General features: G+C 42.6%; 1 protein-coding gene across 2 annotated transcripts; it reads left to right on the forward strand.

The window, feature by feature from the left end:
• The first annotated feature begins 53 nt into the window (after window positions 1-53).
• RPUSD1 (RNA pseudouridine synthase domain containing 1) lies at window positions 54-27,168 on the forward strand. Of its 2 annotated transcripts, XR_015798234.1 has the most exons (8): window positions 54-341; window positions 3,283-3,475; window positions 4,131-4,254; window positions 5,871-5,973; window positions 14,429-14,530; window positions 16,450-17,775; window positions 19,756-19,927; window positions 27,031-27,168. XR_015798234.1 is itself a non-coding variant. In XM_088152610.1 (6 exons), the coding sequence occupies exons 2-6, from the start codon at window positions 3,294-3,296 to the stop codon at window positions 16,845-16,847; spliced, it is 909 nt and encodes a 302-aa protein (XP_088008736.1). In that variant the 5' UTR covers window positions 54-341; window positions 3,283-3,293; the 3' UTR covers window positions 16,848-19,486. The 2 variants fall into 2 exon arrangements, 1 of the variants encoding a protein (XP_088008736.1); XM_088152610.1 differs by lacking the exons at window positions 19,756-19,927; window positions 27,031-27,168 and having other exon boundaries at window positions 16,450-19,486.

Below are 27,168 nucleotides of genomic sequence, written 5' to 3' on the forward strand. Positions count from 1 at the left end.
CTCCCCGCGGGGCCCGCCCAGGGGAGCGCTGATTGGCCCGCGCGGGCCGAGGGGGCGGCGCTCGGCCGGCCGCCTTAGCCAAAGGCCGAGGCTCGGGCAGGTGGGTCGCTCGCTGGCCCCCGGCTGCCGCGGGGGCGCGCGCGGGCGAGGAGCGCGCCTCTGAGGGCCTGAGACCGGCCGAGGAGGGAGCGCCCTTCTTCGCGGCTGAGGGGCGCGCCACGCCGGCTCCCTGAATGCCCCCGCGCGACTGGGAAAGGCGGGACCCGCCGCGGAGGCTGGGCCGCCGGTGCCGCCCCCTCAGTCCGGAGCGCGGGTCCCGGCGCCTCAGCAGGCCAAGCGAGGTGGGACCTGTGGTCCTTGCAGGGAGACCCGCGGGAAGGCCCAGGGCGTGGGGGGCGGAGGGGGAAGCCGAGTTTGCGGCGGGCGGGCGACGCAGGACGGACGCGGAGCAGAGCTCCTGCCCACGCGCAGAGTTCTTTCGCCAGGGAGCTTGCTTCCTCATAACGGGGCGGGTGGCCCCTGTTAGACAGGCCCCCTGCGCGGCGGGCAGCCGTTTCCTTGGGCCGGGGCTCGCCCGGAATTCGGGCACCCCCTCCGAAAACGGCCGCCCGCGGGAGGCGTGCCCAGGAGCCGGTGGGCAGGGCGGGGCGGGGCGGCCCCCCCGGGCGTGGCTGCGGGGCAGAGGGGACCCCCTTGCCTCCCACGCAGGCTGGGCCAGGATGCGGGCTTTTCCTTGTTGGGCAGCGGGAGAACGGCATGGCTTTCACGGGTCTGATGCGTGTTGCGGGTCAGGCGACGGGGTTTTGCGCTGTTGGTTTTCACAGGTACGACGGGCAAAAAGCCGTGCGGCCCCGTGGCCTCAGGCTGCCGCTTCTGCCCTAAACCGCAACTCTAAAATTACAGCAACTGGGTTCGCACAACCCACTGAATCTTCCCGAGTCTTGTGAACGAGAGCAGGATATGCATTTTGTAAGAAATAAACCCAAACCAAACCCGTCATATTTATGGCTTCATGTGCTGCATAAGATATTAGGAGGGATTTCCTGGCGATAAGATCCCTCAACCGTGAAACAAGCTGCCGTGTGAAGTGGTCAACAGAGACTGATGGGACTAGATGGCCTCTGAGATGCTTTCGCATTCTGTCCTTTCGGTTGTGCTTAGAATGACTTATCCCCAGATAAGCACGTACAGAATTCCACTGTGAGTGGATCATTTCCACGTGCAAGTCTTAATGCAGGACAAAGAGCATCAGGCTCTTAAATCTTATAACAAAAGTCCTAATATTCCAAATTTGTCTGGTCCCTTAATTTGTTTATAACTTTCTTAAGATCTTATTTAGCTTTTTGTCATTTATTTCAAATTCTTTAAATTCTTAAGCTTGTAGTTAATAATTTTTTTTATTCTGGAGTGAAGGTAAATTCACCAGGTGGCTTTGCAAACTTCTTGTTTTGAAGATCTCTATTAGCCTTAAGATAGTTAAATAGTTAATTTCTGAAAATGATTCGAAAGTGAGGTTAATGAACCCAGTGTCCTTAAAAAGGCTGCGCTGTAACTGAGAAGTTGATGGCTTCCTTTCAGGTTGATGGCTTCCTTTCATCTCCCACAGCTCAAACCCACAGGAAATTGCTGCCCAGTCTCCTTGCAAGGAGCAGTTGTCTGGAGCACAATTGGGTAATCTCCTGTCCTCTCCTTTTCTGGAGAGGTTCTGTGGGGCCGGTCCTTCAGTTGTGGCTGCAGAGATGTCTGGACACTGTTAGCTTGCCATTCCTCACCCAGAAGTCCTGTATGACAGTTCTGTGCTGTAAATCAGTACTATTGTTCCTATCTTGCAGGCAAAGGCCAAGGAAACTAATGAGTTCAAAGCAGAGGAGACTAAAAGTACTCTCTTCTTTTTAATCTCTTTTTATTGAATATTTTAAGAAGAAACTTGTAATAAAAGAAAAAATAAGGAGTAAAAGAGTAGAATACAAGGGAATAAAGGTGTTTTCAAGTATCACAGAAATTAAAAATGCTCAATATTGATTGATTGTAAATATATTTTTAAAAACTTGAAAATCACTATTACATTCTAAGTAGAATATAAAATCAGGAAAAGTAGTCAGCACAGTATGCATTATAAAATTTACTTGTGAACTAATAAATTATGTCCATACTACTATTCTAATTAAAACTGAAATATGTAGACTTTATAGGAGAAACCCAAATGTTGGATGTAAAACAAATTTGTGTATAAAATTATAATGTAAAAATGATTTTCAAATTGAATTAAATTCTATGTCAAAGCTGGCAGGGAAGTTCGCAGGTTGCTGGGTAAGTCTCTCCCACCCGTGCACCGTTCCCCAGCCCCTCGGTGCTTGCACCACGCCGGCCACTTGTGCAGCCTTGTGCACCCTCCCTGACCTGTGTGGTGTCTCATGCACCACTGCACACCCTCCCCGACCCCTGCAGCACCTCTCGGACACTGCCGTGCATCCTCCCCAACCTGCACAATGGCTCTTGGCAACCCCTTCACATGCTCGCACACCCTCCTGACCCTCCCCTGCACTCCCTTGCACTCCCCCATTCCCTCTCCCACTCAGCAGCAGCCACTTGCCTGCCTGCCAGCCTGCCTGGGGCTTGCAACTTCCTGCCAGCTTCTCTGGGCGGTGTATAACACTCAATTAAAAAGAACCAATAAACACACATAAAACAATAATTAAAACTACAAAAAACTATACACACAAAATAGGAGAAGATGATGTTAACTATAGTAAGAGAACCTTTGCAAAAATCTCCCTGGTTCCCAGAAACCTCCAGGCCTGATCACATAGCTGGGTCTTGAGGGACTTGTAGAATGTTAAGAGGGATGTTAAGAGAAAACTTATACCAGTTTTCTCTAAGTATGATATTTGGTGTAAATGGAATAGTCTTCTTCCATTGAAATTCCCATTTTGCATAACTATTACTACTGTACATCCAAATTCTGCATCCATTTACTCATACAGTTTTTAACTTTGTTGGTGGAAGAACTCTCTTTATCATTGAACTTCAGTAGCCATTCATATGACTTTGGTTTTGTGCTTTGCTGCTCCTTTACTGAGTTAAGGGACATGTGCAGAGTGATTTCCCATTCCCACTGGAAAACCTTAACAGTGTCCTAAACATTTCTGGGATAGCCAGAAAAACCCCTGGGTTAGAGGATGCTATATTCCTTTCATGGTGTTAATTGTATTTGTCACACCTCTCCTGAAATAGAGTATAACAGGTCTGGAAGCTCAGAGCCTCCTTTTTTGCTCTCCAAAGGGTTTGCTGCTATGGAGCCTGTGAGTATTGACAATCTGTCGATCTTGTACCAAAGTGCGGACTTCATCGTGGTCAACAAGCACTGGGATGTCCGCATCGACAGCAAGATGTGGTATGAAAAGCTGACTCTGCAGAGTCAGTTGAAATACCGATTTCCAGAACTTGCTGATCCAGGCACTTACTATGGCTTCCGGTAAGTGGTTAGGTCTCTGAGAGGCAGGGTGGTTGATCCTGATCATGAAGAGACCTCAAGTCCCTTCTTTATTCACCTCTGCTAAGAGAGGGTAACCAGTCCAGCACTGATGCTTAGTTCAAATGCTGCTACATTTGGGAATGTTACCTTTACTTCCTTTATTTGTCTATTGAAGCACTTCCTGTTTGGAGCAATCCTTGAGTTGAACAGGAGCAGGGTCTTCTCTGTAGCTGCTTGATGCTCCTGCTGAGGATTGTACTGCTGGCTTCTCAAAGCATATACAGTTTGTTTTAAATGACCTTTGGGAGCAATACTCCAATTGTTGTTACGCTGCCCACTTTATATTTTTCTGATGTTACTAGTTTTGCCCTCTCCGGATTGGATTTGGTTGTGTTTTAATTTTTTACCACAATTTCAGGTAAGTTGCTATTTGCTTCTGAAAGAGAGGCAGCAATATGGTGCCACTCCAAAAAAGCCACAGCTGTAATCCCACTAAGAAGCGCAGTCCTTCAAATACCTTGGCTCTAAACCAGAAATGGACAGTCTTTTAGACCTCGGCCAGGGCACGTATAACTCTATATTATAAATAAGGGTTTACAAATATTTTTAATTGAGTTTACATATGAAAATACCTCTTGGATATTTTTTGATTTAGGTTTTGCCACCAACTGGATTTCTCCACCAGTGGGGCCCTTTGCGTGGCCCTGAACAGAGAGGCAGCTGGCAGTGTATACAAGTGTTTCAAGAATCGGACAGTCGCCAAGGCCTACCTTGCATTGGTAAACTACTCTTGTTCTTTCCATTATATTAAAGACAGTGATCAATTTGGGGTTTCTATATGACAGACAGACCGCAGTGTTTTCTGGGTTGTAGATGGAAATGAAAACCTTTCTGAATGCTTACATTTTGAATGAAGGGGATGGACGTTGCTGAGTAGTAGTCTGTTCAGGAGATAAGAAAAAATGTTTCATATAATAAGGGAAGTTCTGATGTAAAGGAGGCTAAAATCCATGCCTTTCTTGGTTGGTAAAAACTTCCAGGGATGTGACGTGGCTGGGTTTCAGCAGTGGTAAATTCTTCTCTGAGAGAGGGCATGGTGCTGCCATGTCATCCATAGCCATGGGGTATGATACCTAGCTATATATCTCTGCCCTTGGTGAAGTAAGCAGTGCTGCCAATATCCTGTCTTGGTGTCTGGAGGCTGTAGGGGTTTGGATGGGGAACAGCAGGCTTCGGCTCATCCCTGGCAACACTGAGTGGCTTTGGATTCAGGGACCACTTGGATCTGGGAATTTACTGTCTTTGGTTCTGGATGGGGTTGCAGTTCCTAGACAGACCTGGCTGCAATCTGGGAGTCCTGGATCAGGAGACTCTATGGTTGGTCACTCATGCCCTGGTTGCCTCCTGTATAGATTACTGCACTCTACTTGGGGCTGCCCTTGAAGAGTATTTGGAAATGTCAGTTGGTGCAAAATGCAGCGTTGCGGGCAGTTACATGTGCACCTAGCCTGCGCATGTTACGCCTCTGCTCCATGACTGCATTAGTTACCAATTTGCTTCTGGGTCCAGTTCAAGGTACTGGTGATAACCTATGTGCCATGGGGCTGGACTGTTTGAGGGACCACCTCTCTCCAGTGACATCTACCTGTCTCATCAGCTCTGGCAGAAGAGGCTCATTGTGGGTTCCATCCACTAGAGAATGTCATCTTATAGGAGCCAGGAGGAGGGCCTTTTCTGCTGCTGCAGCCACCCCATGAAACATCATTCTGCCCAAGGACAGGCTAGCTGTGACCTTAATGGCCTTCCGGAAGGGTCTGAAGAGCTGGCTTTGCCACCTGGCCTGGGGATCAAAGAGTGTGGAGCCCATAAAATGGCTGTACTGTTCTTGACTGACTGTACTCTCTTGGTGACTGTACTGTGTGGTTTTTAATTGTTGCTTTATTTTTTGTTGTTTTGGTACTGCTTATGTTTTAATTGTAAGCTGCTCAGAGTCATGAATATCAGACGGGCAGCTATATAAACTGAACGAACGAATGAATAAAATTCAGATTCTCTAGTTCTGTAGACTTACACACATCATACTGATTTCTCATTTCTACAGATATGATTTTGTATTACCTTGTATTGTTCTTAACAGCAGTGATGACATTTCATATAGCCAGGGTGGGGTAATGGTGAGGCTGCTGGAATAGGAGGGGGACATCCAGATCGTCTACGAATTCTGGGTTACTTCCACCCTCCTAGCCCAGCCTACACCACATGGTTGTTGAGGGAAAAATGAGAGGATGATGTATGCTGGCTTGAGTTCTTGGAGGAAAGGCAGGATAACAAATCTAACAAACCAACCAATGTGCCACTGTAAGTCACTGCTGTAAAATGTCTTCCGTTTGGACAGGTGAGAGGCCACATCCAGGAGGCAAAGAGGACAATCTGCTTTGCCATTGGGAAGAATACAACTGAGGGGCTGACTCATATGATGTGCACTGAAGGCACTGATGGTAGGCTGCTATGACCCCTTGTGTCCCTTTGCTCCTCTGCTTTCACAAATGGTGATTTATTGCATGTCAGAGAATCGGGGAATCCAGCCAAGTGCTTTTGCCTCTAGGTGTCAGAGTCTGCACACTCAATCCCAAAGTTCAGTAAATCCTCTGGAGACCAAAAAGTTCCATTACAGATTTCTTTATTTTAGGAGAAGCGCACAGCATCATAGTTTGTTGAGTCTGCCTCAACATAGCAAAGCCTTGTCTTTTTAAGCCCAACTTCCCCCCCTTCTAGGGTTCTATTCCCACTTGCAGCTCTTCGCGCCTTCCACCAGTTCTCACACGTCCTGGCCTTGGATGTCTGGCTGAAGATAGAGATAACGACACCTGGCCTCCTCCTTCCCCCCCTTATGGCAGGTCAAGCAAACGGTTAGAATAACATTCCCAGCATTACTCTATTGATCTATGTTTAGCAATTAAAGTAAAAGTATAATTAGTAATTAAAGCATATAAAACAATCGAAGAATCTGGTTTGCGTAGATCCTGACATGCCGCCCTCCAATAGAACGAATGTGCCTACATTCGGAAGAAAATCTGAAAAAGAAAATAGAAATACAAGAATGAACATTAAAATGTTTACTTAGGCTTGTCAGGGTACTTTGAGTGAAAACGAAGAAGTAGTTTAGGTGCTTTAACATTAACACTGTCCACCCATTCGTGATGGGTTTTGGGAAAATGTTTCCATTGAATCAGGTACTGGAGTTTGCCTTTATGTTTTCTAGAGTCCAAAACGTCTTTTACTTCAAAGTGACTTTGTCCTTCAATCATGACAGGTGTTGGTGGAGATGGATCAGGATGCCATGTCTCAGAGGGTTTGAATGCTTTCAACAAATTTGCATGGAAAACAGGATGGATATTTCTATAATGCTTTGGCAAAGATAACTTAAATGCCACAGGATTTATAACTTTCTCAATTGGGAAAGGACCCACATATTTTGGAGCAAGTTTTTTGGATGGTTGGGAAGATTTTAAGTTTTTGTAGAAAGCCAGACTAGGTCGCCTACCTTCCAAGGTGGGTTTGCAGTGCGTTTTCTATCGGCGAATTTTTTATGCTGGCTTTTTGCCTTTTCTAGAGATTTTACAATTAGTGGCCATAAAGTTATAATGTTGTTTATCCATTGGTCTGCTGAGAGTTCAGGCAGGTTTTTAAGAGGCAATTCTGGGAAAGGTGGAAAGTCCTGGCCAGATGCTATTTTGTATGGTGTAAATCCAGTGCTTTGATGCACTGTGTTGTTATAAGCTACTTCAGCAAAAGGAAGGAGCTCAGACCAATCATCCTGCTGATGATTTGTAAAACATCTTAAATATTGTTCCAATAAAGAGTTAATTTTCTCCGTAGATCCGTCAGTCTCCGGATGAAAACTGGAACTCAAAGCTTGATTAGATCCAAGTAATGTAAGAAATTCCTTCCAAAATTTGGAGGTGAACTGTGGCCCGCGATCTGAAATCACCCTCTTGGGGGCGCCATGGAGGCGGTAAATGTGTGCAATGAATAGTTTAGCTAATTTTTTAGCAGTTGGAATTGATGAACATGGAATAAAATGTGCTTGTTTAGAAAATAGATCCACCACAACCCAAATCACTGTGTTGTGATTACTCAGAGGTAGGTCTACAATAAAGTCCATGGAAATTTCTTCCCAAGGTTTTTGGAGATGATACAGATTGAAGAAGGCCAAGAGGTTTTCCCCTCTCTTTTTTGACATTGCACACACAGGGCATGTAGAAACATAGTCAGAAATGTCTTTTCTCATTGTTGGCCACCAAAATTGCCTGCGCAGAAGGTGTAAGGTTTTTATAAATCCAAAGTGGCCTGAAGACTTGTCATCATGTCCCCTTTCTAGAATTTGTTTACGAAATGAAAGTGGCACATAAAGCTTGTCTCCCATCCACCAAGCTTGGTCCTCATGGGTTAAAGTATTTTTATTATTCTGGAACCATTCATCAGAATCCAAAGCAGCATTTATCTTTTGGAGTAGGTCGGTGGTAGGTTTTTGTTTCTGGAGTTTTGTCTGAGACCTGGTTAGAGCTACTGAGCCAGGTTCTAGTTGAGGTGGTGCTTTAAGAATTACCGGGGCTACCACCTGTTCTCTTTGGCTGTTATGCTGAGGCAATCTTGACAATGCATCAGCTAAAAAGTTTTTTCCCCCTGGTATGAATTTTAAAGTGAAGTTAAAGCGACTGAAGAATTGGGCCCAGCGTACTTGCTTAGGAGACAGCTTTCTTGGAGCTGTAAGAGACTCCAAATTCTTGTGGTCTGTCCATACTTCAAATGGCTGGGCTCCTCCCTCTAGGAGATGTCTCCAGGTCATAAGGGCCCAGCGTACTGCAAAAGCCTCCTTTTCCCAAACAAGCCACCTTCTTTCTGTCTCAGTAAATTTGCGAGAAATATAAGCACAGAGTTTGAGTGCATCCTCTTCATCTTTTTGGAGCAGAACAGCTCCAATTGCTACGTCTGAGGCATCGGCCTGTATTACAAAAGGCTTGTCAGGGTCTGGGTGTTTCAAAATTGGCTCTGCTGTAAATAAAACTTTCAGAGCCTCAAAAGCTCTTTGGCACTCTTCTGTCCATGTTATCGGGGCCCCGGGTTTTGAGCTTTAGCCATCACTTTGCCTTTTGTTTTTAGTAGATCTGTTAATGGCAAAGCCACTTGTGCAAAGTTTGGAATGAATTGGCGATAAAAATTGGCAAAGCCTAAGAAACTTTGCAATTGCCTTCTAGTTTTAGGTGGTTCCCAACCCAAAACATCTTTTATTTTAGCAGGGTCCATTTCAATTCCTGCCTTAGAAATGCGATACCCCAGGTAGTCTACTTGTTTTTTATGAAACTCACATTTTGACAGTTTGGCATATAATTGAGCTTTCAACAATTTTTTCAGAACAGTCCTCACCAATTTTACATGGTCCTTTAGGTTGTCAGAGTAGATCAAGATGTCATCTAAGTAAACCAGCACTCCTTGATATAAATGCTCATGTAGCACTTCATTAATTAGTTGCATAAATACCCCGGGCGCTCCCGAAAGCCCGAACGGGAGGACCTTGTATTCATAGCAGCCAAAAGGAGTTGAAAAAGCCGTGAAATGCTTGTCCCCTTTGCGAATTCTTACTCTGAAATATGCCTCCCTTAAGTCCAATTTAGTAAATATTTTTCCTTTTGAAAGTTGAGCAAGCAGATCCTTCATTAACGGGAGGGGATATTTATTTTCTTTGCAGATTGCATTGAGGCCCCTGTAATCCGTGCAGAGCCTCAAGCTTCCATCTTTCTTTTCCCTAAATAACACGGGAGCTGCCATGTTTGATTTAGCTGGTTGTATAAATCCCCTTGCCAGGTTTGTGTCTATAAATTCCCTCAGAGCAGCAAGCTCTTTTTGGGTCATTGAATAAGTTTTCTTTTTTGGGAATTTAGCTCCTGGCTGAATCTCTATGGCACAGTCAGTGTCTCTGTGGGGAGGCAGTGTGTCTGCTTCTTTTTTGCTGAACACAGCCTGTAAATCCCTGTAGGGTTCAGGAATGTCTTTAAGGGACTCTGGGTCCAATTCTAGGGATTTGTTCATGCTGCAAGCTGTTGCTGCAGTTTCCGTTCTTCCTGACTGCTCAGGTCCCAAATAAATTCCATCTGCAAATTGCAGCTGCCCCGTCTTCCAAAAAACACGAGGATCCCACTTTTTCACCCAGTTCGCTCCGAGAATCAGGGCAAAATGTCAGAGTCTGCACACTCAATCCCAAAGTTCAGTAAATCCTCTGGAGACCAAAAAGTTCCATTACAGATTTCTTTATTTTAGGAGAAGCGCACAGCATCATAGTTTGTTGAGTCTGCCTCAACATAGCAAAGCCTTGTCTTTTTAAGCCCAACTTCCCCCCCTTCTAGGGTTCTATTCCCACTTGCAGCTCTTCGCGCCTTCCACCAGTTCTCACACGTCCTGGCCTTGGATGTCTGGCTGAAGATAGAGATAACGACACCTGGCCTCCTCCTTCCCCCCCTTATGGCAGGTCAAGCAAACGGTTAGAATAACATTCCCAGCATTACTCTATTGATCTATGTTTAGCAATTAAAGTAAAAGTATAATTAGTAATTAAAGCATATAAAACAATCGAAGAATCTGGTTTGCGTAGATCCTGACATGCCGCCCTCCAATAGAACGAATGTGCCTACATTCGGAAGAAAATCTGAAAAAGAAAATAGAAATACAAGAATGAACATTAAAATGTTTACTTAGGCTTGTCAGGGTACTTTGAGTGAAAACGAAGAAGTAGTTTAGGTGCTTTAACATTAACACTGTCCACCCATTCGTGATGGGTTTTGGGAAAATGTTTCCATTGAATCAGGTACTGGAGTTTGCCTTTATGTTTTCTAGAGTCCAAAACGTCTTTTACTTCAAAGTGACTTTGTCCTTCAATCATGACAGGTGTTGGTGGAGATGGATCAGGATGCCATGTCTCAGAGGGTTTGAATGCTTTCAACAAATTTGCATGGAAAACAGGATGGATATTTCTATAATGCTTTGGCAAAGATAACTTAAATGCCACAGGATTTATAACTTTCTCAATTGGGAAAGGACCCACATATTTTGGAGCAAGTTTTTTGGATGGTTGGGAAGATTTTAAGTTTTTTGTAGAAAGCCAGACTAGGTCGCCTACCTTCCAAGGTGGGTTTGCAGTGCGTTTTCTATCGGCGAATTTTTTATGCTGGCTTTTTGCCTTTTCTAGAGATTTTACAATTAGTGGCCATAAAGTTATAATGTTGTTTATCCATTGGTCTGCTGAGAGTTCAGGCAGGTTTTTAAGAGGCAATTCTGGGAAAGGTGGAAAGTCCTGGCCAGATGCTATTTTGTATGGTGTAAATCCAGTGCTTTGATGCACTGTGTTGTTATAAGCTACTTCAGCAAAAGGAAGGAGCTCAGACCAATCATCCTGCTGATGATTTGTAAAACATCTTAAATATTGTTCCAATAAAGAGTTAATTTTCTCCGTAGATCCGTCAGTCTCCGGATGAAAACTGGAACTCAAAGCTTGATTAGATCCAAGTAATGTAAGAAATTCCTTCCAAAATTTGGAGGTGAACTGTGGCCCGCGATCTGAAATCACCCTCTTGGGGGCGCCATGGAGGCGGTAAATGTGTGCAATGAATAGTTTAGCTAATTTTTTAGCAGTTGGAATTGATGAACATGGAATAAAATGTGCTTGTTTAGAAAATAGATCCACCACAACCCAAATCACTGTGTTGTGATTACTCAGAGGTAGGTCTACAATAAAGTCCATGGAAATTTCTTCCCAAGGTTTTTTTGGAGATGATACAGATTGAAGAAGGCCAAGAGGTTTTCCCCCTCTCTTTTTTGACATTGCACACACAGGGCATGTAGAAACATAGTCAGAAATGTCTTTTCTCATTGTTGGCCACCAAAATTGCCTGCGCAGAAGGTGTAAGGTTTTTATAAATCCAAAGTGGCCTGAAGACTTGTCATCATGTCCCCTTTCTAGAATTTGTTTACGAAATGAAAGTGGCACATAAAGCTTGTCTCCCATCCACCAAGCTTGGTCCTCATGGGTTAAAGTATTTTTATTATTCTGGAACCATTCATCAGAATCCAAAGCAGCATTTATCTTTTGGAGTAGGTCGGTGGTAGGTTTTTGTTTCTGGAGTTTTGTCTGAGACCTGGTTAGAGCTACTGAGCCAGGTTCTAGTTGAGGTGGTGCTTTAAGAATTACCGGGGCTACCACCTGTTCTCTTTGGCTGTTATGCTGAGGCAATCTTGACAATGCATCAGCTAAAAAGTTTTTTCCCCTGGTATGAATTTTAAAGTGAAGTTAAAGCGACTGAAGAATTGGGCCCAGCGTACTTGCTTAGGAGACAGCTTTCTTGGAGCTGTAAGAGACTCCAAATTCTTGTGGTCTGTCCATACTTCAAATGGCTGGGCTCCTCCCTCTAGGAGATGTCTCCAGGTCATAAGGGCCCAGCGTACTGCAAAAGCCTCCTTTTCCCAAACAAGCCACCTTCTTTCTGTCTCAGTAAATTTGCGAGAAATATAAGCACAGAGTTTGAGTGCATCCTCTTCATCTTTTTGGAGCAGAACAGCTCCAATTGCTACGTCTGAGGCATCGGCCTGTATTACAAAAGGCTTGTCAGGGTCTGGGTGTTTCAAAATTGGCTCTGCTGTAAATAAAACTTTCAGAGCCTCAAAAGCTCTTTGGCACTCTTCTGTCCATGTTATCGGGGCCCCGGGTTTTTGAGCTTTAGCCATCACTTTGCCTTTTGTTTTTAGTAGATCTGTTAATGGCAAAGCCACTTGTGCAAAGTTTGGAATGAATTGGCGATAAAAATTGGCAAAGCCTAAGAAACTTTGCAATTGCCTTCTAGTTTTAGGTGGTTCCCAACCCAAAACATCTTTTATTTTAGCAGGGTCCATTTCAATTCCTGCCTTAGAAATGCGATACCCCAGGTAGTCTACTTGTTTTTTATGAAACTCACATTTTGACAGTTTGGCATATAATTGAGCTTTCAACAATTTTTCAGAACAGTCCTCACCAATTTTACATGGTCCTTTAGGTTGTCAGAGTAGATCAAGATGTCATCTAAGTAAACCAGCACTCCTTGATATAAATGCTCATGTAGCACTTCATTAATTAGTTGCATAAATACCCCGGGCGCTCCCGAAAGCCCGAACGGGAGGACCTTGTATTCATAGCAGCCAAAAGGAGTTGAAAAAGCCGTGAAATGCTTGTCCCCTTTGCGAATTCTTACTCTGAAATATGCCTCCCTTAAGTCCAATTTAGTAAATATTTTTCCTTTTGAAAGTTGAGCAAGCAGATCCTTCATTAACGGGAGGGGATATTTATTTTCTTTGCAGATTGCATTGAGGCCCCTGTAATCCGTGCAGAGCCTCAAGCTTCCATCTTTCTTTTCCCTAAATAACACGGGAGCTGCCATGTTTGATTTAGCTGGTTGTATAAATCCCCTTGCCAGGTTTGTGTCTATAAATTCCCTCAGAGCAGCAAGCTCTTTTTGGGTCATTGAATAAGTTTTCTTTTTGGGAATTTAGCTCCTGGCTGAATCTCTATGGCACAGTCAGTGTCTCTGTGGGGAGGCAGTGTGTCTGCTTCTTTGCTGAACACAGCCTGTAAATCCCTGTAGGGTTCAGGAATGTCTTTAAGGGACTCTGGGTCCAATTCTAGGGATTTGTTCATGCTGCAAGCTGTTGCTGCAGTTTCCGTTCTTCCTGACTGCTCAGGTCCCAAATAAATTCCATCTGCAAATTGCAGCTGCCCCGTCTTCCAAAAAACACGAGGATCCCACTTTTTCACCCAGTTCGCTCCGAGAATCAGGGCAAAATGTCAGAGTCTGCACACTCAATCCCAAAGTTCAGTAAATCCTCTGGAGACCAAAAAGTTCCATTACAGATTTCTTTATTTTAGGAGAAGCGCACAGCATCATAGTTTGTTGAGTCTGCCTCAACATAGCAAAGCCTTGTCTTTTTAAGCCCAACTTCCCCCCCTTCTAGGGTTCTATTCCCACTTGCAGCTCTTCGCGCCTTCCACCAGTTCTCACACGTCCTGGCCTTGGATGTCTGGCTGAAGATAGAGATAACGACACCTGGCCTCCTCCTTCCCCCCCTTATGGCAGGTCAAGCAAACGGTTAGAATAACATTCCCAGCATTACTCTATTGATCTATGTTTAGCAATTAAAGTAAAAGTATAATTAGTAATTAAAGCATATAAAACAATCGAAGAATCTGGTTTGCGTAGATCCTGACACTAGGATAGCTAGGTCTACTAATAGATTTTCTTTCTCTTCACATTTAATTACTTTCACTCTGCCCTGTATGTTTCATTACTTTGTACCTGCTTTGGCTGCAGAAAGTTCTCAGTCCAGTCCGCTAGGTAGAACTGGAAAAATGCTTTCTGAAACCCTGAAGTACTTCTACCAGGAAATACAATCTAATCAGATGACTTTGTAGCTGGATTCAGGAACAGGCAGCTTTCTGCCTTTTAAACAATAATCTATCCTTACGATTTCTCTTTCCTTGTACTCTTTAGTGCTTTAACTGCTTTGTACCTAACTTAAGGCAAATGTCAGTGCATCAAACTGTTTGTGAGCCAAGTTTAAGACATCTTGGTTTTCAACTAATCCTTAATGATAGTTTAAGTATTCAGATAATGGTTTAAACTTAGCAAAGAAAACAAACCATAGTTAAATAGTTTGTCTACTTATGAGGACTACATATGACTGCTGGCTGAATACATAATCCTAGAAAAATACCCTCCTCCTCCTAGAAAACAGACTTTGTATCAGCTGGTGTGTACCACAGAATTCAAGAGTATATTAGTGAAATGTACCTTGATGGACTATATGCTAAAGTTTTGGAAACTGCTGAATTAACGTTACTATTTGTTATTAAAAACAATGTCTAATTCTTAACAGGTTGCAAAAACCCGAAACCTTGCCAGTCAGAACTCACAGTCCTTGAACATGGGTTGTACAGTGGAGAGCCAGCCACAAAAGTGCTTTTGCAGCCTCTTACAGGTACAGACTTCTCTCCCCCAGAATTAGCACAAAATTCTTTTCCCGCCAGGCAGAAGAGATGTCACAGTTTCAACCCTTCCGTGCTGGATTGTTTGTTTATTGTTCTTCAGGCTTGGTTAGCACATGCACAAATGATGCTAAAGCCATTTAAAAAGTAAACCTCAAAATTACATGCATTGCTGATGTGATCTGTGATAGAAAAGCAGGAGGCTTTTTTTTAGTTTAAACTTTAATTGTTCCACCTGTAATTATTTCAAATGAATGAATGGGTGAAGAATTCTATTATATTATAAATATTGTTATCTTAAGTAATGAACAGTTTTAGAGTTACCTACATTCTTGCCAGTTTGGAAGGTGAGGAATATAAATATTGAATGCATTTTAAAAAGTCCTTCTTCCAGATGTGAAATGGTAAAATGGTTACACTTCATGAAATAAAACAAGATCCTTTAGTATATAATTGGCATAGGGCCTGGATATCTGAGAGACAGCTTGTCTTCAGTTGTTTCTGCCTGCCCAGTAAGTTTCAGCAGAGTGGGGATGCTCCAGGTCCCCTCCATTGTGGGACCTAGGAAGCGTGCCTTCTCTGTTGCAGCCCCAATTTTGGTTGTTATATTGGATCATTTTAATCTGGTTTTATGCTTTTAGCTGTTTTTTATGTTTTTTTTTCTAGTTTTGTACACTGCCAGAGTCCACTGGAGTTGGGTGGTTGATAAATTTAAATAAATAAATAAATAGTAGTAGTTCTGTGACATATACATATTAGTCAAGCCTCTGTTGGCAAGATGACAGTATGTACACACTGAACAAAAATAACTACTTGCTTTGTTCCAGGACATGGTAGTATAAAAGTTAGGGTTGAAGCCAGTTTTCTAGTCTTGATTGTATAGAACTATCTACTGCTGTGTATTTCAGGATAAAAAATTATGGAGGGCAACTTTTGTCTCAGACTGAGACTGGTGACTTCTTAGCCCAGTGTTATCCAAAAACTGGAGATGGGGTTGCAGAGAGTCTAAAGCTCAGAGGTAGAGCAATGGTTTTGCCTGCAGAAGGTCACAGGTTCAGTTCTTAGCATCTCCAGATTGTGCTGGGAAAGATTTCTGGCAGAAACTTTGGTGAGTCTGAATGCTGAACTCTAAGGTCTTAACATAAGACACCATTTTGCGTTGCTCAGTAGTACAGCATCAACCTTGAGCATAAGAGATCCAAGGCTCCATCCTGTGTCTGGGTAAACTGAAAAATATCTGGCCCTCTGTAGAGCTGGCACCTGAGCCAAGATGGACTCTGCTCTGTAGAAGGCAGAGAGGTCCAGCCTGAGACTCCAGAGGCACACCAGGGAACTCCAAAAGTTCTTACCCAGTTGCAGTGTTAATGTTCGGTTATTAAAGATAGTAATTAACTAAAGCATTCTCCATTATAAAATGGGGAGGGTCTACAGGGAGACCAAAAGTCAAGATGACAGCTTTGATTATGTGGTGGTGGCTGCCATAAAATATACTGGATTTTAATGAAACATTCAGTGTAAATAACATTAAATCAGATTTTTTTGTTGTGGAATTACTTTTGGGAACGTGGTGTTTGTCATACCACCCAACAGCCAAGGACTGCCCTATGCTCGGAAAAACCGTTTTAGGCTCTTTCTCCACAGGTGGCTTCTAGTGGCTTCTAGCATCGTACAGCCGTTATGTCAAAGTAACAGTAATGAGGACAGCTTTATATCACCTCAGCAGTGGCTGAATGACTCCAGAAGGCGATGTTAAGTCACAGATTGGTAAATGGCCATAGGCAACTTCCTGCACTCTTGATGAACGTGCATGTTGTTGCACAAGGTCATCACTGGAAAACTGGAAATAATCTTGCACAAACAGCCCAGGTTTCCTGCTTGGAAGCTTGATTTCCTTGTACATCCTCTTTCTTAGGAAGAACCCATCAGCTCCGAGTCCACTGCAGTGCCATCGGGCACCCGATTGTTGGGGACTTCACGTACAGCTTTAAGAAGGACAGCGCTCCCTATCGGATGATGCTCCATGCGTACTATTTGTGCATCCCAACCGGCAAGGAGCTAATCGAAGTGATCGCTCCAGACCCCTTCGTTCCCTCCTTCGACAGCAGTTGGGTCCCTCAGCACGTTACGCGCTGCTTGGATGAGCTGATCCAGGAACTGAAAGACAAGGGCATCTGGGCAGAGGAGGAAGAGAAGCAGGAAGATCTCCCTGCTGTCCCGAGTCCGGAGATTTTACATGAAACCAAGACCCTGGAGCTGGAGGAACAGCAAACTCGCTGCAAGCAGTGGTTGTCTGAATGGGTGTTGGAATGAGATGGCTCAGCCCTTTGCAATTGAAATTGAAGCCATCTCTGTTTACTTGTGGCTTGTGAACAACCTCGATCCCCTGACCAAATGAGGGCACCTTTCTGTTTTAGTTGCAAAATTCCCCAGGAGTGGGGAGCGCCGCAGTCCTAGATTGTAATTCTAAAAGTCGTGTGCCTGCACTGCCATATTTTAGTTGTTTGGGGTCAGCAGTCAGTACGGAGGGCAGCCAGGCAGGGTTGGTGATTTTATTGTAAGTACAAAGGGGCTGAATTGATGTAACTGGGTGCTCACCTCAAAAGAAGTGACAGAAAAATGGGGTCTGATGGTTTGCTCAGGCTAACCTTGGAGGATGCACGGCTACTAATTGCTGGACATTTTATTCTTGTTTGGGAGATACTGGGGTGTTGATGGGGGGCTGAACAAACTCAAGATGGTATCCATGACTTCATGGTTGAAGCCCTGCCCCTTTTTATCTGTGTCACATCTGCAGTGTATGTAAAAAACGGGTGAGGCTTTGATTGTATGGTTGTGGCTGCCATCTGCTACATACAAATGTCCTGCGGACGCCCAGAAGGATGTAAAGGCCTTTTGATAGCTGGATGTGTAAAGCTGGCTGGCTGGCTTCTGCTTTTTCATCATCAAAGCACTCACTTGGCTTTTAAACTATTTGTTTGCCAATTTAAATCAAATTCATGGTTTTAACTTGCAGGGATGTTTGAGAGAAAACCATCCCACCTTTTATCAATGATACAATAAGATCTGTTGCAGAACGTTGGAGTAAGTAATATATTTTTAGGATGTCTGAATTATTCCCACCACAATATTTTTATTTTAAAAATAATGTTCTTGGTGCATTTTCCAAATGTCTAGAATATTCAAATGGCCTTACGAAACAGAGGTGGCATGATATTCCCCCATCTTCCTTTCTGTTTAGGTATGGTTTATGATTTTTGGATTCTGATTGTTGCCTGAAATCTGATAGAGCATTGATATGGCATTTACTTTTACTTTTGATTCATAAACAACAGGGTTCCCTTCTACTTTCTCTTAAGTAAAGGAGAAGATACTTGACTTTTTGTGAGAGGTTTGAAAATGTGCCTTATGGTAGATTCTAGAGATTGTATGAAGGCTTCTACATAGAATGCAGATTTTACCTCCTTGCTTCTACACGTATCTTTCCTGCCCATGTCATGATCTTGTGAAACTGCTTAAATCTTTGCCAACATTTTAAAAATCTAGTAACCAAGTGTAATGTATGTTATTAATATTCACAATTTAAGTAGACTTTTGTGTAAATCACATGTATAGATTGTTCTGTGCGTAACTCCCCCCCCCCAGTTTTCCCATTGCTCTAAATTTCAGTCTTTGAAATTGGTGCATTAAACAGCTCTTATCTCTAGAGGATGCTCACATTACAGATGGTCCCATTTGTGACTGCAGTCCTTAAATGGACGTGGTTGGGAGTAAACCACGATTAAATAATTATTTTTTTAAAAAGTGGGTACAAGATTTTGAAGACATAACTTGCACAAAAGGGCAGGATATGTGAAATTCTAACCCTAACCCTCACTCTTGTGCCTGGCTGCCGTTGTGGCGTTTTCACAGCACACTGTAACATTGGGTTGTCAATATAGTATAATTAATATAATATAATATAATATAATATAATATAATATAATATAATATAATATAAATAAAAGGAAAGCAGAATGGAATCTGGACCAAAGAAGAGAAGAGTTTACAAGTTAACATAAAAAGATATGCTTCAGTCTTAAAGCTGTGAAATCACATTACATAAAATCTCACATTATTAACACAAATGAGGGTTAATAATCCAATTGAACGGCTGGAGTGTGTGTGCTTATATGTGTATTGTCCTAAAAGACTGCTTATAAATCTTTTTAAAAATCAAACAATTAAGCTCATTATATTGAATTGTTTAATTGATTTCTAAAAAGATTTATAAGCAATCTTTTAGGATATAGGCTGACAAGCCAACTCACATTACAATAAATGAAAACAGTTTCATTTTAAACTGTGGTTAAAAAAAATACAACAAAAAACACACTGAGCCAATTAAAAATATAAAAGTGATTATTAAGTTCATCAAGCAAATTAAATTAACTACTTTTATGCAAGCTTTGATGTTTTTACAGTAAGTGTGTTACATTTCTTTATTAACCTCTAGCCAAAGCTCTCTGAATGGCTTGTAAAATACAGCTTAATAAAATAAATGCATAAAAATGTAAAAATAGAATAAAAAGAAAGTAAAACTGACAGCAGTGCAAATTACTAAGATGCTCTATGAATTTATTATTTGCCTAATATTTTTAATTTACTGTCCATAATTGCATTTTTCTTCCTTTCCTAGAGGAAAGTTAGCATACATTAATTCAGCCTCTCTAGTTCTTATAATAAACCCCTTAGGGTAGGTTGTGTGGTGGCCCAAAGTTATCAAAATAATGTCATGCTTGTGTGGGAGTCGCACTTTTGCCTCTTACTTGTATTGCAACCTTAACCTTGAAATTATAGAGGTGTAGTTTTTAAAAATGACAAGGACTAAGAGACCAGGGGGATCTTACCACTGAAATGATTGTCTTAGGAGATTCCTGTCTCACTTTATTTGGTGAGGACACCTTCAAGAGTACCACTGACAATCATTTGAAAGATTAAGCTAGTCTTTAAATGCTTCTTCTAAAATGAAGTATTTGCATTTGCTTGGATCATCTACAAATGAAGGATTTTTTAAAAAAAATTACCAGATTTTGTTAGTCATGACAAAAATGTGCAGAATTAATTAATATACTGATTAATATAGTGCCTTTATCCTCGTTTCTTTAGTTTAACCATAGTCCTTTTCTGCTCTCTTAGAAGTTTCATTTTACTGGTTTGCTTTTTATTCAAAATTATGCAGAGCATGCCGTAATTAAAAATGATACTATACAAAACAGCATTGATGAGCAACAAGACAATAGAGATATGCAAGATGTTATGAACTGGATCTCTGCAAATGCAGAAGATTGTACATTGAACACAAAACAAGTTACTCTCCTGATTGTGCTCAGAGCATCTATTTGACATTCAAGGTGGGTCATCCACTATTGCACTCAAAACAAGATATTTAAATTTCAAAACATTTTGTGCATTATTAAGAAACATTTCCTGTCTTTTAGCTACAAGTTTGAATGATTATTCATATAAAGCAGAAGAAATAACCAATGACTATTTTCATATGATAAAGGTTTGGGATTCAAGGGGAAATAAAGTACTTTGGAGCATGGATGCTTATTCAGGAGCACCTGTTGGCAACTTTTAAAGCAGCTGCTTCTTAGGCAGCCACAGTATAATCCTGGGACAAGACACCCTTGGTTTAAAGAGCTGCTAAGAGGTGCTACACAGGCACCTAGAGGTGCTTCAAAATATCTTTTCCCATTGAATCCAAGCACTGGTCTAATAAATTCCGCTGTGTTCTTGTGACATTAGTTAAAATGCTTTACACCCCTAATCCATTGCATGAGGTTAATTGGTAGCTCTTCTTTTTTCAGTGCAGTCTCTCACTGCCAGAGTCTTGTACAGTACCTTTTACAAGACTGGCAAAAACTCCACAAGCATCTCTCCCCTCTTGAATGAGGCAGAGCCAGAGATGTCCATGGCATTTGACAGTTTCATCAGAATGATGAAATGAACATCACAACTTTGCAACACAGGCTCCACCCCTCACATGCATGCAGTGTCATGACACACATAAGGAAGGGGTGGAGCTCGTGTTGCAATGCTTGTTCCCTCATTTGTCCCACCTTGCCCTGCCTCTTGGACACTCGTGTCTCCAGAACTTGGGGACAGAGCTTGGGCTTCACATACAAAGGGTTGAGGTTAATTTCCCAGGACCTTCAGGTAGAGCTGGGAAGGGTTCTGCAAGAATCTAAGAAAGTTGCTTCTGGTCTATGCTGAGAATATGAGATATGAAAGACAAAGCTTCTTCCTTCCCCGTGAATGAATTCCCCTAGAAGGAAAAACTTTCTGCAGGGAGTTTCTGCAGCTGGCAAGGGTATAGGAGTGTTGCCAAGGAAAAAAAGGGACCTTTTATAAAGATTCAGCTTGATCTCCAAGACTTTCTCACTGCAAGAAAGCACTGGAATGATACAAGTTTAATGTCCAACTAGTCAGATTTCAGATTCCTATCTCACGAGGCCACAATAGGCACCATGACTGTCTTGGTGTAAATTTTGATTGTTACTGGATTATTTTGTTGTTACTGTTTTTTCTATTGTGGATTTGTAAGCTAATTAGAGACAATTAGACAGAAGCAACATAAAGATAGGAATAATAGATAGATACATAAATAACCTGTGCTTAATCCAAATAGCTGTAGAATTTGTGCAGGAACTAGTTTCTTGCTTTATTTAGCAATCTGTTTTTTATTTATTTTATTTGGAGCGTGGATTAGCATTTTGTAATTCTTGCAGGATGATTCTGAGTTAGATGGTTTTGAGAAAGAATGGAAAAATCAATGGAGGAAAACTCTCTCTGAGGTTTCTGCTGGTTTTGTTATAAATACCTTCATTATTAAACTGAATAATTTGGATTTATTTTTCTTGGCTAGCAACGTGCACTTTAGAAAATAATAGGATAGGTGAAATCTTAAAACTGCTGAGATGCACAGTCCTGAATAGGTTGGAGTAATTTTTTATATGACAGTTGTAAATATGTTTTTTGAGATGTGCAGAAATGTCTTTTAAGAGCAGCTTGCACCAAGTATTTATATTGTACATATTTATTTGTATGCATTCTCAGGTGTTCCAGTACTTCATAAACCAAAGCTTATAATATTTCTTATGCAACATTAACTGGTCAGAACATGGATGCATTGTTATTCTCAGAACACTGAAACCAAGGCACACTTGTTTGCCCACTTGCCACTGCTTTATCAATTCTTCTCTTTTCCCGTGCCATCCCAGAAAATGCCCCGTTAAATATTTAAATTATTTCAATACTGAAAGGTAACACAGTGACTGTTCATGAATCTATGTTGTAAGACGAGTTGAGCAGATGGAGTCAGAGATTAGCAGTTTCTTGATCCCAGATGAAAAAAAATTTTTTTTACTGGAGGGTGGGGAAACCTGGATAAATTTACTGTACCTTTTGCCACCTCCCAAAGAAGTTGTGTCCTTTTCTGAATGCCTTTGAGTTCAGCAAATGCCTACAGGGTGTGACAGAATCATCACAATTTGTTGTTCCTTCCTTAACAGCTCTTGAATTCAAATATGTATTTTCCTTTGTGCAGGAAATTTCCCATAAGAATTAAGTATGATCCTTGGAAAAAGAGGGGCTAACTGTTCTATCTTTGGGGAGAAGAGACATCCTGCCTTATATTTCCTGGTGTACTTTGCAATATTCATACATTGTTCCTCAACGTATGAATAACTGTCTGCCTTCTAATTGTCCCCAACGGCAGGACCTTTTGATGTTTTCTCAGGGTCCCAGAGAAGCAGGATTTTGATTGTGGTTCATGATGAAACTCCTTCATTTGCAGAAGATAGACCTGAAAACGGGTTTTCTTTGGTTATATAGAACTTGAAATGATTAAATGTTGGCCCAGGCAGATGGAGCTGTTTTACTGGTCATCAGGCCAGAAATTCCTCAAGGTGACTTCTAAAATCTGGTGTGTTTCTGTTAGAAAAGTCCATCTGTGAATGGATCCAAGCTATAAGTTTGGATTTCTTGAAAACTAATATGATTGATTATCTTTCCCCCCCATCTTTTTGGACTGAAATGTTTATTAAAATAGGACAAATCACAACTCAGGCCATTATATTAGATCCTTGCTATGTTTTTTTCTTTAATTATCCAAACACGTTGAAACATGAAGAGTTGATAGTTTTCTTGCAGCCTGACAAGATCAGAGCAACTTTATTAGGGTCTTAGACCAGCATATAGTCTGACAGGTAGTAGCAAGATTCTGTAAAACAAGAAAGGATTTGAATATTTCCATATAGTGGCAAGTATGCTGGAAAATTACTCTAATAGAAAAATTGAACCGCTCCCCACCAAAAGATGATTTTTTTCTTCACTTGGTTTAAAGTAACTACTTTGTAAAACAAAGGGAATAATGATTGTCTGCTACCCAGTTCCAGATTCATAGATAAGTTATAGATTATTATAAATTATTTATTGTGTGTGTGTGTGTGTGTGTGTAAAAAAATTCCCCTCTCACCCCAATGGGTGGTATGTGTCTTCCTCAATCTTGGGTCCTCTACCAGAGGCCTGGAGTCTGAGGGTTCTGTGCAGGATCTTAGCTGTTGCTAGCACTGCATTCTTCTGGACAGAGAGCTTTGATGTTGTTCCTGGGATCTGTTGGAGCCATTCTCCCAGCTTAGGAGTCACAGCCCCAAGTGCTCCTACCACCACTGGGACCACTTTAGTCTTTACTTTCCACATCCTCTCTAGTTCCTCCTTCAGGCCCTGGTACCTCTCCAGCTTCTCATGCTCCTTCTTCCTGATGTTGCTGGCTCTTGGCACTGCTGCATCTATCACCACCACTGTCCTCTGGTCCTTGTCTACTACCATGATGTCTGGTTGATTGGCCAGTACCTGCCTGCCTGCCTGGATCTGGAAGTCCCACAGGATCTTAGCCCTGTTATTCTCCATGACTATCTGTGGAATCTTCCATCTGGACTTGGGAGGGTCTAGCCCATTCACCGTGCAGATGTTCCTGTACACAATGCCAGCTACTAGATTGTGCAGTTTAAGTGTATGCTGTTTCTGCCTGCATCTTAACGCTGCCACTATGTGTTGGACTGTCTCTGAGGCCTCTCTGCACAGTCTGCATCTTGAGTCCTGTCTAGTGTGGTAGACCCCTGCATCTATGGATCTGGTGCGTAGTGCCTATTCTTGTGCTGCTATGATCAGTGCCTCAGTGCTGTCTCTTAGTCCATCTCTTTTCAGTCACTGGTAGGATTCCCCAGTGTCAGCCACCTCAGCTATCTGTCGCTGGTACATCCCATGCAGGGGCTTCTCTTGCCATGGTACTTCCTCTCCTTGAACTTCCTCCCATGTCTGCTGCTGCTTCAGGCATTCTCTCAGCAGCTCATCTTTGGGTGCCATCTTACTGAGGTACTCCTGGATGTTCTGGGTTTCATCCAGGACAGTGGCTTTGACACTCATCAGACCCCGCTTGTGCTCTTTCCTGCTGGTGTACAGACTGGGTTTTGGACTTGGGTTGGAAACCTCCATACATTGTGAGGAGCTTCTTGATCTTCACATTAGCAGCCTCCATGTCCTCCTTTGGTCAGCTCACTATACTGGTATGGTATCTGATGACTGGCAGGGCATATGTGTTGATGACGTGGATCTTGTCCTTCCCACTGAGCTCGCTCTTCAGGACCTGTCTTATCCTTTGGTGGTTCTTGGATGTTGCTGTCTTCCTTGCCTCCTTATCACGGTTCCCATATGACTGTGGGATACCAAGGTACTTGTAGCTGGTCTGTATGTCTGCTATGTGGCCTGCTGGTAGTTCCACTCCATCAGTTTTAACTACCTTCCCTCTCTTACTACCATCTGGCCACACTTCTCCAGTCTGAATGACATCCCAATGTTCTCACTGTAGATCCACGTCAGGTGGATCAGTGAGTTGATGTCTCGTTCACTCTTAGCATACAGCTTGATGTCATCCATGTAGAGGAGGTGGCTGATGATAGTTCCACTCTTGAACTTGTATCCATATCCAGTCCTTGGTATATGCCGCACTTGATGGCCACTTGTGCGAGCTGTGTTGAGTTGACTTCCAGTGTTGTCTTCCACAGTCCCATTGAATTCTTGATGAAGGTTTGTATAGCGCCAGGCATTCACAAATCCATGTGTGGGTTGAGTTGTAGGCTTTCCTGTAGTCAGTCCAGGCTGTGCTCAGATTGGTCTGTCTAGACCTTGAGTCTTGTGCAACTGCTCTATCTATGAGCAACTAGTGTTTTGAGCCTGTGATGTTGTTCCCAATGCCCTTCTGAGCTGTGCTCATGTACTGGCCCATATGGTCCCTGTAGCTTTGTGGCTATGATGCCTGATAGGACTTTCCATGTTGTGGAAAGTTGTGGGAGGCAGGTTATTGGTCGGTAATTGGATGGTGCTGTTCCCTTTCAATGATCAGCACTGTTCTCCCTTGTGTTAGCCAGTCTGGGTGGGAGCCTGCTGCTAACAGCTGGTTCATCTGTGCTGCTAGGCATTCATGCACTGCTGTTAGTTTCTTTGGCAGTAGGTTTGGATCATGTCTGGGCCAGGTGCTGTCCAGTTGTTCATGTTCTTGACCTGCTGTTTGATGTCTGCTGCTGTGATAGTGACTGGTTCCTGTTCTGGGAGATTGCTGTGGTCTGCCCTCAGGTCCTGCAGCCACTTTGCACTGGTGTTATGTGTCTTCTCTTTCTCCATATGTTCTTCCAATATTGTTCAGTTTCTGCTGTTGGTGGCTCTGCTGTTACTATGTTGTTGCACTGTAGTTGGGAGTACACCTTGGATGGTTCTTTGGAGAATAGGGCATTTATGTTCTTGGCCTCTGCTTCTCTAGTGTATCTCCTTAGCCTGGCAGCCAGTGCTGTGAGCCTTTGTTTAGCAGACTCTAGGGCTTCAAATGGAGTCAGGCCCTTGTATTTTTTCAGTAACTGAGTCTTATCCTTAATTTTCACACCCCTGTAGTTCCACCAGCTGACTAACTTCTCTCCGAGTTGCCTTGATCTTAGCCTTGAACCTCATTTTCTGGCGGGGGGGGGGAATGTACTGCTGTTCTTCTTAACCGTGTAGCCAAGCATCTCCAGGATTACAGCAGCTATAGCATATACAAGTTCATTAGTTTGAGTTATGGTGGTAGTAGGAATTGTTGTGAGGGCTCTATTGGCATCTTCTAGCGTACTCTCTGATGGTACTTCTCCACTGAGCCTTGGTAATTGCTCTTGAGGGTTGACAGTAGCTAGTTTATCCATGATCTAATGCCTCATATCAGCTGCTGTGGTCTGTAATGGAGGGGTTGGCAATGACGTTCCAGTGACGTTCCAGCTTCAGGTGTTGGCTGCACATCCTGTTCTTCTGGGTCTTCTTGAGTCTGGGATGTAATGTGTAGATGGTCTGTCTCAAGTTGTGAGAGCAGCTTCCTCTTCACTATGTTGAAGTATTGGGTAACTAGTTGTTTCTCAGTTAGTGTGGATGTAGGTCTTCCGTCCATCCATAGTTACCTTTCATTAGGTCTACTGTTGTAGTAGCATTCCATCAATTCCAGGTTTTCTTGTCTCATCCATGTATGGTTTGTTCCAGTAGCCCACTTATCATCAGATTGTCCTGGTTCCCCAACATTTGGCATGGACCTTGTTAATCCGGGTGACATCGGAGCCGACGTAACTCTTAGTTCGTGTCACTCTCATATTTGAGGTAGGCAGGTGAAGCGTTAGGGGATCTTTGCCCAAGGACCCCTACTGGTAAGTTAGGTGCCAGCCGGGATTTGAACCCTGGTCTCCCGCATCAGAGGCGGTGTTCTAACCACTACGCTATCCAGCTGCACATCAATAGATAGATAGGTAGATAGACAGACAGACAGACTGTATGCATTTTGCTTCTATAGTTATTCCACTGTATTGTTAATTGCTAATAAAAGAAGAAAATTGTGCTAAGTCAGCCATATCTTGATTTGGGAGTTCTCAAGGTCTATGGATTTTGAGTTTCAGAATGACTAGTGGTGACCATGATGTCTAAGAGAGTCCTGGGAGGTGAAGGGTCTACATCTCTGAGGATGGCAAGGTTGGAGAAGGATGTTTGTCTGTCTTTTTTCTCTCATAGAGAATCTGAGAATTTTTTCTTAAGTGTCACATATTTAAATCTGGCTTTGTTTTTTTTTTTCTTTTAGAATAACACCTGTGGTTTTAATATATGATGCTTCTATTGCAAACAATGTACTACATAAATATTTCTCCTGGAAGAAAGAAAGAGGGAATCTGTCTCCTGGAAGAAAGAAAGAGGGAGCAATATATTTTACTCAGGGGTATATTGTTGGGATTTAGATTTAGAGATTTAGATTTTATGTTATTTATTTATTTATAAACACACAGGCAGTTTATAACATAACAGAAATAAAAGGGAAAATCCATTTTCTTCTCCCCAGGAAATAAGGAGAACCGTAGCTGCCATGCTTTCCTCTCTCTTTTTCCTTTTGCAGTTGGACCAGAAGCATCCGTCGGGTCCGCCAGTGTCAAAATGAAAGAAGTGTTGTGCTGTCATACCACAAACTGCCTCTTCCATGTGTGTGTGCAGTGCCATGATGCCTGTACAAAAGGAGTGGCGCTTGCCTCACCAC

The sequence above is a fragment of the Python bivittatus genome, unplaced genomic scaffold (genome assembly GCF_059951505.1).
Source record: "Python bivittatus isolate LINGU-HERP-01145 unplaced genomic scaffold, Pbiv_v1 ctg000030_np1212, whole genome shotgun sequence".
In the NCBI taxonomy this organism is placed as follows: Eukaryota; Metazoa; Chordata; class Lepidosauria; order Squamata; family Pythonidae; genus Python; species Python bivittatus.

Coding starts and splice junctions, on each gene's coding strand:
- RPUSD1 (XM_088152610.1), top strand. CDS start 3,294: ATGGAGCCTGTGAGTATTGACAATCTGTCGATCTTGTACCAAAGTGCG. Junction 4,255..5,870: donor CCAAGGCCTACCTTGCATTG/GTAAACTACTCT, acceptor CCGTTTGGACAG/GTGAGAGGCCACATCCAGGA. Junction 14,531..16,449: donor GCTTTTGCAGCCTCTTACAG/GTACAGACTTCT, acceptor CCTCTTTCTTAG/GAAGAACCCATCAGCTCCGA.